The following is an 11167-nucleotide window of genomic DNA, read 5'->3' on the forward strand; positions in this document are numbered from 1 at the left end:
TCTCAAATTCCACATTTGGTCCAAGTCTACTGGACATCACCATTTTCTGCCAGACACACTTTGCCAGACTGCTTCTGAATTTGTTCAAAGGTGCAGGAATACCGATCGCAAACATGACTTTAAACACCTCTGAGCGTGGAATGTGTCGATGGGTTTTTCGTGGGTCTTTTTTCACGAAGAATCCGGAATATATAACGTTGGGCACCTAGGGATTGCAAAATAGGGCTTACAAAGTTTTTATACCGAAAATGGACCAGGACTTTTTTGCCAAAACGTGGGCCTATATCAACAATATACCGCAGATATGTTTTCCCCCTTCCAAGAAAGAAAGTGCAGAAAAAACATTGAAAATACGGAAAATGGGTTGGTGAAATAAAAACAAAACATGGGCAATTGGACATGACCCTGAACATCTACATACCACAGATTTTCTGCAAATATGTTTTTCATCCTCTAAGGACCTATCTTGAAAACAAAAATTCTGCTAAGAAATTGTTTACCCTCTAAAACCTGCTATTCCAAATTTCAACCATTTCGGTAAGAAAATGAAGCTTAAACTTTCAAAATACAGAAAGTGGTCCGAGACATTTATATGGAGGATACGTCAAAGAATGGGCATATACTGCCATATTTTTTGCCAAGGTATATATGACTACTACAGTACAATCACTTCTATTGGAAAGCCTACAAAATGCAGAAAATGGGGCGATTTGTTGGAGCTCTCAAGGCTGAATATTTATTATTGCGATTTCTATCGACCATATAATATATTTTTTTATTCGGAACAAGAGTATTTCTCAAGTTTATGGGGCCTCCGATGGCTATTTCGAAATGACAAATTTAATATACATTCACCATATGCCTTTGACCTGGGCGACTTGAAAACCTTTAATATAGGTAGAAGGATACATACCTATTCTGCTATAAACTCAACTGGTCCTACCGTTCCTTATTTCCCTTTTTTATTCATTTACAATATATTATGTAACCCTTTTGGTCAACAAAAACTTTTTCAAAACATGACAACAACAATTAACTCATTTAATTATCGAGACATTGATTTTTAATTCCTTTTTTTCTTTATTTTCAGAACTCACTAACGAATCACAATGAATCTGCTGCTAGAATTAAATTTCAAACAGAAAAATGCCACCAGATTTTTTACAGTTCTGGGTGGTTTCCTTATATTTCTGCTCATCAAAGACAACGCCAAATTAAGTTTGGGCTTGGGCGCCATAATGGCTCTGATGTTACGAAATCCCACCTTTGTGTATGCCTTAGTGCATACCGTGCCAAGAGATACTGTGTAAGTTCCAAAATTTTAGTACGAAAATAACTTCAACTAACGTCTATATTTTGTATGTCCCTTAGGGCTGGTTATCGTTTTATAAAAATGAACATTTTCATCTTACTTATGGAATGGAAAAAATGGTCTATGGCAAGAATATTCCAAGAGAACTGCAGGAAACATCCTGAAAAAGCTTGCTTCGTAATTGATGATCGCCGTCTGACATTTCAAGATGTTGAAGATTATAGCAATAAAATTGGTGGTTACTTTAAGGATAAGGGGCTGCGTAAAGGTGATTGTGTAGCTCTGCTAATGGAAGGACGTCCGGAATATCCTGCAATATGGTTGGGCCTGTCCAAAATTGGTGTAGTAACAGCTTTAATTAATTCCAATCTGAGACGGGATACTCTCATCCATTCTCTCAAAGTGGCCAATTCGAAGGCCATAATTGTTGGCACCGAATTGGTGGAGGTTCTAAAAGAAGTTATCGATAATGAAGATTTGCGTTCACTGCAAATCTATCAATTTAGTGATGAGGAACAGCGGACAAATGATAATTTGGTTTTGATGAAGGGTAAGTTGGGTGATGAGTGGAGGGTTGTAATGTTCAAGGTTATTCGAATTTAATATTTTTGTGAACATTTCAAGGTGCTGTGGACTTGACGGGAGATTTGAAATATCAAAAACCTGAAAATCTTTCGATGTACATAAATGATTGCCAGCCAAAGGATAAACTTTTGTATATTTATACCTCGGGTACAACAGGACTACCTAAAGCGGCTGTTATAACAAACCAAAGGTAAGAACTTCTAAAAATTTTTAAACGATTCTGCTATAGTCTTCAACATTTTCTAAAACCTTTTAAATGCAGAAAATGTGAGGAATGTGGTATGTAGGCTATGTCGAAACATGGTCCTATATTAAATATATCCTTCAAAGATATTGGACTCTTCAATTATAAAATGTTACTAACATCTTCTACAAACCGCAAATGTTGCGGATCCTTTACAAAGGGCTATGTCAACACGAGGTCATATATCGAACATTTTCTGCAAATATGTTTTAACCCTCAAAGATTCCGGAATGTCAAATTGCTACCCCTTCAGAGTCTAAAACCTTTAAACCCCCAAAATGGAGTGGTACATCGAGGCTTTAAAAACGCATTGACCTATATTGAAAATTTATTGCGAATAAACTCATAATTTAAAGAACAGCTGATATAAGAAACAGCTGACGTGTAGAACAGCTGATTGCCTGCGAAGATGTTGTAATACTCTCCAAGAACCCGAAATTCCGCATTACAGCCTCATAATATAGAAAACGTTACTAAAATCCTCAAAACATGGTCATGTATCGCCTCTCCAAGATCCCGGAATGCCTTCAGTTGGAATTTGCGCTTAAAACCCTAAAATGGTGCAGTATCATTATATATATTTCCCAAATAATGGTGCCGCCCCTCATGGATCTATATAGAAAAGTTGCTGCCAATTACCAAATACATAGCCTTTGGTTTATTTGGTCCTTACCTAGGCAGCTTTATAAGGATAGCACCGTCCAGCTGTTAAAACCAAAAAATTAAAAGAAAAACAGAATTATAAATGCAAATCTCCGGCAATACATTTATTAACAATTGATCGGTTTGATTCTGCAAAATATTTTAGACATATCAATGTACTGCAAACATTGTTTGTTTGTAGAAATTCAGCTGATCTGTAAAACAGCTGATCTGATATAAAGAACAGGTGATCTATAGAACAGCCAATCTAAAGAACGGGTGATCTTAAGGCATTGTTATTTCTAGAATGAATATTCGTCCTCGTCAATGGCCTTGATATTCTTTGAAAAAAAAAATATTCTTTAAAAATATAGGGATATGAAATCCTTGGAATAACATATTCTTCAACATATTTTTGGTCCTTACAAAGTAGTTTTTAGAAACCAACCCTGGTAGAGATGTCGATCCTAAACGAATAAATATTTTTTACTAATTTACGCTTGTCGAGCTCTTGGAGCTTTATGGACCCATTTTAGTTTTTTTCTGCAAAATGTCCCCAAAAATTAAGAAAAAAGAGCTACACCAAACAACAGACTGATAATAATAGGAACATTTGCCACGTAATGAGAACCACAAATATTTGGTATAGTCACTTTTTTTGTAAACTGAAAATTTTAGAATAACTGAAACATGTTCTATAGTTTGCTGTTCTCAAAAAAATAAGATAGCAATGACCTGTTTAATTTATTTAAATCACGTTGAGAATCAGTACCAAAAATAAAAATTTTCATGAAATTGACTTTTTTTCGGTTGAAGTTTAAAAATAATTTTTTGTTTTACGGATGTACTTTAATCGTTATTACTAAAGCATTAAAATAATCAGTATGAACTAAAAATCAAATAATATGCGCGATTGCACCACATAATCACCAATTTGGAAAAAAAACTAGACATTTCTTCGGTAAACACAAGTGTAGGTAATGTGGTATACCTTGATTCTGCATGGAAAAAGGCCAGCACTAGACAAAATCTCATTACTATGTGAAACATTTGTACTCTACGAGAGTCTACCATGAATCACAAGGATGAAAAACAAAGGCTATGAGTTTTAACAACTTCTCCATACAAAAATTAAATATTGCCATGTGTAGACATTATTATATAATAAAAATTAAAGTTGCACTCAACGTATCCGTTAAAAATCTTAACAGACATAAATCTCGAGCTAATTCGCATTCATTAAAAACAATAAATTATATAAGATATCAATTGGAAGTGAAAATTATACTATACCACATTAACATCATGTGGTATACCACATTACCTGCACTTTTTTTAAAATCACTTTTTATGGGATTTCAAATATTTTCTCAAATATCTCTTAAATTGTTAGAATAATATTATTTTCAAATTGATACATGGAAAGACAACACATGTAGCATGTTAAGTGTAAATTTTCAATTTAATCGGATAAAAAATAAAAATTTGGCAATCTAAAAACAAATGGGTATACCACATTTGCATCACCTCCTATATGTTTTAAAACCAGATATCTAAATAATCAGCTGTTTCATATTGATACTTTTTGGTAGGAAGATTGCCTCACAAAGATAACTCAAAATATCTAATAAGAGACAATTCGATTGAAACCCTTGCTCAAAAATCTACAAAATGCTTAGCAACGCAAACCTTGATAAATATTTATCTACTTTTCTTCTTTCCAGATATCTCTTTATGAGTACGGCAACCTATCATATGGTTGCAATTACCCCCAACGATATTATTTACAATGCCCTGCCACTTTATCACACTGCCGGCGGTGTGGTAGGAGTGGGTATTGCCCTAATTCACGGAAGTACAATAGCTTTGCGCAAGAAGTTCTCAGTTTCACAATTCTGGAAAGATTGTATTAAATATAAGGCCACATGTGCCCAATATATTGGTGAGCTATGTCGTTACCTATTGACGGCTCCATCGAAACCCGAAGATACTCAACACAGCTTGCGGATTATGTATGGCAATGGCTTGAGGGAACAAATATGGTCACAGTTTACAACACGTTTCAATATACCTAATATTGCTGAGCTCTACGGTTCGACGGAGGGCAACTCGAATTTGGGTAAGTTAGCTTCTTTCCTCCTCTTTTTATTCTCCTTCATACTAAAATAAGTTGTTGTTTTCCCTTCAGCCAATGTTAGCAATCAAGTAGGAGCCGTCGGATTTATCCCCATGGCCATACGCCATATTACCCACCTTCAAGTGATACGTGTGGACGAGGAGACCGGAGAACCCATACGCAATTCGAAAGGTTTCTGTATACGTTGTAATCCTGGTGAAACTGGTCTACTGATTGGTAGAATTGATGCCCGTAACGCCTTGACCACATATAATGGTTATGCCGATCGAGGAGCTTCGGAAAAGAAACTTTTACACAATGTTTTCAAAAAAGGCGATGTCTTCTTTAATTCCGGTGATATGTTAGTGGGTGACCTATTGAATTATTACTATTTCAAAGATCGTACAGGCGATACATTCCGTTGGCGTGGTGAGAATGTCTCAACGCAGGAAGTTGAGGGTATTATAACAAGTGTGATAGGCTTGCAGGATTGTGTGGTGTATGGTGTGGAGGTAAATAGTTTTCTTAAATAAATAAAATAATCAATAAATTAAAAATGCTTTCGATTTTCCTCAGATTCCCCACGTTGAAGGTAAAGCCGGAATGGCTGCCATTGAAGATCCTGATCGTAAAATCGATTTTCAACATTTATCTGTGGGTATACGCGCAAGTTTGCCAACCTATGCGAGACCCTTGTTTGTTCGCGTCATGGACCAAATACCCCGAACCTCAACCTTTAAGATGAAAAAACGTGAACTCATGTTGGAAGGATTTAATATTGAAAAATTCAAGGATCCTTTGTACTACCTCAATAGCGATGGTATTTATCGCCCAATAACCCAACAACAATTCGAAGCCTTAAAGAATGGTACAGCCGGATTATGAGAAACCACAAAAGCAAATGAAAGACTTTTTTATATATCGTATCGTATGTTTTTTGTACAGCTGTAATTTCATTGCATATGAGTATATATGTATGTGATTATAGGTAGAATGTTTATAACCAATTGCCATTAAGTAGAGTCATCCTATTAAACAAATTATTGATTAGAGAACAAATTATTGTTGTAATATATAAAAAAATAAATATAAAATTATTATTAGCCATAGAGTAGTGAGATCGTGAAATATTGGCGTTGCCATATTTTGTTATATTTTTTCAAATTATTAATATATATTTTTTTTTTTTTTGTTATTTATGTTTAAAAAATCGAAAAATCAGTGCACCAAAAAAGACAATAAATTATATATGACATTAATATTGAAACATAATTTTGAAAAAATACACGGTAAGTACAAATTACTTTTTTTCCAAAAAAGAAGCTAAAGGACATTAATTAAAGGCAAACATATGAGAAAAAGTAGTGGAATTTACGAAAGAAAATTGAAGCCATTATATTGTGCATCGGACTATCCGATATGGAAAAGGATGGTCGGGTTATATTGGACTTTTGGATTTCATCGACAACAAAATTGAGATACCAAAACCCTTGGAAAATGGAGCAGTAGAGGCTTCTGAAAGAGATCATAGGAAAAGGTCGAGTTTTATCGCAAAGCAAATTCATATGCGAAGACAGTTATAACTGATATCATAACAGATCAGATATACCAAACAGTTATGCATAAGAAACGTGCATGTGAAACCTGTAGGCCTGTGGGATGTACTCAAATTCAGATTGAGGACTAAAGGAGAAAAAATTTTGCCGGATATGATACTTATTTTACCCACTTCATCTGAAATGTTCCGTTCAAGTTGGATGATGCTTACATGGGAAGAAAATAAATCGTTGGATGAGTTGCTGATGCAAATATGCTTTTCAAAAAGGTTTAACCGATCCCAAGAATAACCAGGAGTCATTATTTGTGTAGCTCAAAAGAAATTGTAGAGACGAGGATGAGAAGATATTTACTAAGAAAGAGGACTCCTGCTTTTACTGTAAGAAGATGGGACACAGGGTAAATAACTGCCGAAGATCTGTGAAGAATTCTGCCTCCATTAAAGTTAATAACCCCGATTAGTGCTTATCCGAAGGAACAAAAAGTATATGGATGTGATTGGTGGATTGACAATGGAACCACAAAGCATGTCACACAGGATTTCGAAATGTTTTAAGAATTTTCGAAGTTCAATGAAACTCAAGACATGTAAGCGGCTGGAAAAGAAATTATTAAAACATATCTACAAATATTATGAATATCGCTCGGACTCTTTAGGAATTTTTGTTGTCCAAAGCGAATTTCCAATATAAACTTTCACTTAAGTTGAAGTCACTATATTTTTTATTTCAAAGAGTGGTTGTAATTTAACACTACGGGACTTAAGTGGATAAACAACTTGTTCACAGATCATTTTCAATATAAACCCAAGTTTCTACATAGCCCCCTTACAAAGGTGAATCAAAATTTTCGATAGGTTCAAGTTGTTAGCCAACATGAGAGTTTGTTATTTTGTTTTCTTCTGGCAGCATAGACCCTTATTAAATATTTTGAAAGATCATATCGAAGTTTGTTTTTGTTTTTACCTTTTTTCTAGTCATTCTACTGGTTCCATTTATATGGCATTTAAGGAGATCTTTCTTATTTTCTAGTTTGGTTCGTGATTTTCCACAAAATAATTTCCTTAGGTCATTTCGCCGATTTTCGTGCGAAACCAATAATCCTAATTCATACCAGAGACAGATATGTAGTATTTCTAATTGCTTTGGAATTTTGTGATTCGCATGTTCCATTGATCGACAATCATGCCCGCCATCGAAAAGGAGGATTTTCTTTAATTGCAAAAAAACAACAACAAATTTTTTTTGCCAATTTATTTTCATCTTCGTCTTCTTTAAGTCTTCAAATACTTTTTGAAAACCATCGAAATTTGAAATCGAGAATGTAAATATAAACTCTTGGGTATAGTCTCGAGTCCGTATTATGGTAAACGGAGTGAAATGTTGATACAGTTCTTCAATAAAAAGTCCCATTGAGTATCCAGTTACATGCTGTAATACAATTTGATGATATGGTTTGTCGTTTTCACTTTTTTCACGTCCGTGGCTCTAGTACTAAAGCTTCAATTAAAAACTCACCTCACAGACTATTGTCGATGAAGACCAAACATTGGTACGTCTCCAAAAGTTTGACCCGATCCTCGGTATTTTGAAGTTCGCAGTTAACAAACAATTGTCTGAACTTAAACATGTTGATAACTTTTTAATAGTTTATTCGTCATTTTTATGAAATCCGATACTATCAGAGCATTGACCGTACTCAACGCCTTTTGGAAACATTGGTTTTCTTTCTTTGCAAAAACCAATTCGGCCGAATCAAATACAAAATTACATACTCTTAGGTTGCAAATCTGGGATATAAACTTCAATTTAGATAAGGCTATGTATGTGTATCAACTTACATTTAAAATTACTTATAGATATATAAAATTAGATAAAAAAGCGTTAAGTACGAGCGGGCCATATTTTTGATCCGAAGCGAATAATCCTGGGATCATTATATAAGGAACATAGCAAAGAAGTAGACCTATGTCGACTATATTTTCCAAGAATATTTTACAACCCCTATACGTACAAAAATATTCAACTTCCCCACTATGTCGAAATGTTTTGTACGGTTGCCTCAGTGGACAAAAATCAAAATATGTGATGTTAAAATTTAAAATTTTTTTATGTTTTTATTTTACAGAAAACAGTTCAGATATTACGAATTAAAAAGAATTTGTCTATAAATGGAGGAATAATGAAGTTATAGCTTATGAAGTATGACAGATTTAATACAGATCATCTACAACGAAAACGAAATTATATAGATGACAGCCAGTTAAAATAGATGATTGTCCTCTAAAAAAGAGGACGTATGGTCACCTTAATTTAGAGGGATCATATTATAAACAGGGCACCACAAACTTGCTGGGAAGAAGTATTTTATTCATCAGGTATTTCAAATTATGCGGGTAGGTGTGGTCTACATCGGTCAAAACATGGACCTAGATCAAAATAGTTTTGCCAAAAACGTTGTGAATCTCCAATAACCCAGAATTTCGCCCACTTCCAGCTTCACGCTAGTTCTAAAATTAAATGTAAGTTCTAAAATTAAGTTTAAGATATTAAAAAAAATCTCTAGCGTTATCTGGTCTAATCTAAAAATGTTTAATATAAATAGGTATATATGAGTTATTATACCACACATTATTTAGCAATTCTTCATTTATTGAGGTCGTATCCATTTTTATCCAATTTATTTATTTATTTAGAAATATGGAAGCATTAGGGACTAATAAAATCTTACACAATACTTATTTATACCTCAAAGGGAAAAGCATAAATCAAAGGACGGTTATCAAAAAAAAAATATATATATAAAAGGAATTTTAATTGTATAGCCAAATTTTCCAACTATCCATAGCCGGCCGAAGACTGGCTATTTTGAAGAGGAATTTAATGTGATATACTTTCAAAAGTGTATGATTTATAAACATAATGTTATGAACACAAAATTCCATAATGTTATGAACACAAAATTTTCGGAACTTTAGAAGCCCATATCTCGAGAAGTATGGAATTCCACCTGTGGAAGAGTTGCAGGTATATATTTTTGTGTTCAGGAAGATGCGACTAACCTCTGATATTAATTTCAGGAAAATTTGAAATGACCTTCCAAACACAGCATGCTTTTGTCTGATAACAAAGGTATCGGGAAAAATTTGTCCATGTCAAAATTATTGGCTACAGATTTTTTGCCTATATAGGTCTATTTCAATAGGTGTAGCTCGAAATTAGCCGGAATTCTGAAAATTCTTGTTAAGGAAATTAAATCGAGTATAGATATATTACATGGTATAATAATAGAAGGTAACAGCAAGTGTTTTTGTACAAAAATCGATACAACAACCACATGGAAATTTGTTGTTGTAAGTTCTACTAGTGTCAACTCATTTGACAGAAAAATGTAAACAAACAAACAAATTATCATCAAATTATTTTTATTTTGAAAATGAAATATTTTCGAATCCTCAAAATAAAAATTGAAAAACATGAATGAAAATCTATCAAATTTATATTTCTATCGCTTCCACATCTTTCCTATAATTGAGCCATTGCTATATATATGTGTAACTCATATGAAAATGCTGGGAATAGCGAGTTATTCCTTGAAGAAAGATTTGCTTCCTCAAACTTTCCCAGCAGCCAGATTGAGTAAATTGAATACGGGAGCACATTTAATAAAGAACAATTTCAAATTGTATGCGTTCCCAATTTTCCTGTTGGGTGATTTTTAAAAACATAATTTGTCAAATTCATATTGACACTAGTATTACGATGGAATCAAATCAGCTGGGACTTGCTGTTACCTTTTATAATTGTACCATGGTTTTCTTTTCCATGTATTCCAATTGAATTCCTACTAATTTTCTAATTGGAAAGTATTGTGGCCTTGTTGTTCAGCGAAATTGTTCAGTATTGTCAAAGCAAAGTGTATACGGTGCCAGAACTGCAGAATCGGTAAGCAAGGATGATATTGGAAAAATAATAAATAATGAGTGTTTTGTGGTTTCCCTAGTCTACATGAATTGGGCCAGGATGTGGGCACCCGTGTTATTGATCTCTATTTTATGCGAGAACGAAGTTCGAAAAGAGAAACCAAATTGACGCAAATGCTGCTGTTTGTCAAGACCACAGTGTGGAAGAATCTATTTGGCAAAGAAGCAGAAAAACTGGAACATGCCAACGACGATGAAAGGACCTACTATATCATTGAGAAACAGCCATTGGTGAACACCTATATTAGTGTGCCCAAAGACAAAGGAACACTGAATTGTGCCAACTTCACAGCGGGAATAGTGGAGGCTGTTTTAACACACTGTGGATTTGTAAGAATAATTTGTTGTGGTATTTAGTTCTTTAACACTATTAAATTTGTATCCCTTCCTTCGCAGCCCTGCAAAGTGACAGCCCATTGGCATAAGGGTACCACCTATATGATCAAATTCGAAGATTTTGTTATAGCCCGTGACAAACAATTAGAGGAGAAATAAATTAATTAAATAAAACACTCAAATAGTTATTTTTTTGTTTTCTTTTAGAAATACACAATTAGTCTAACCAATGCACTTAAGTTTTTATTGTTTATTTACTCTTCGAATATTATGACTACAACACTTCTATTTCCAAAAACAAACTGAAATTGGATAACTTCTTAAATGAATTTGAATAGACGATCTTTGTAGGCCACCTCTCCATTGCGATATTGTTTTTCACGACCGTCGCGC

General features: G+C 33.9%; 2 protein-coding genes across 2 annotated transcripts; both read left to right on the plus strand.

Annotated features, from left to right (window-relative positions):
• The first annotated feature begins 1109 nt into the window (after positions 1-1109).
• On the plus strand, positions 1110-5784 carry LOC133324827 (long-chain fatty acid transport protein 4-like). Its single transcript, XM_061533657.1, has 6 exons — positions 1110-1306; positions 1372-1862; positions 1937-2087; positions 4508-4902; positions 4972-5411; positions 5476-5784. Exons 1-6 carry the CDS (start codon positions 1110-1112, stop codon positions 5782-5784), a joined length of 1983 nt encoding a protein of 660 aa, XP_061389641.1.
• A 4530-nt stretch (positions 5785-10314) lies between these two features.
• Positions 10315-10948, plus strand: LOC133324828 (trafficking protein particle complex subunit 5-like; the record flags this gene model as incomplete). Its single annotated transcript, XM_061533658.1, has 3 exons — positions 10315-10400; positions 10459-10768; positions 10835-10948. Coding segments are annotated over 3 exons (495 nt in total), but the record flags the coding sequence as incomplete, so codon positions are not given.
• Between the last annotated feature and the right edge of the window lie 219 nt (positions 10949-11167).

Source organism: Musca vetustissima, unplaced genomic scaffold (genome assembly GCF_032173495.1).
Source record: "Musca vetustissima isolate MV318-11 ecotype Yass unplaced genomic scaffold, APGP_CSIRO_Mvet_v1 utg341075, whole genome shotgun sequence".
In the NCBI taxonomy this organism is placed as follows: Eukaryota; Metazoa; Arthropoda; class Insecta; order Diptera; family Muscidae; genus Musca; species Musca vetustissima.

Coding starts and splice junctions, on each gene's coding strand:
- LOC133324827 (XM_061533657.1), top strand. CDS start 1,110: ATGAATCTGCTGCTAGAATTAAATTTCAAACAGAAAAATGCCACCAGA. Junction 2,088..4,507: donor GCTGTTATAACAAACCAAAG/GTAAGAACTTCT, acceptor TCTTCTTTCCAG/ATATCTCTTTATGAGTACGG. Junction 4,903..4,971: donor GGAGGGCAACTCGAATTTGG/GTAAGTTAGCTT, acceptor TTTTCCCTTCAG/CCAATGTTAGCAATCAAGTA.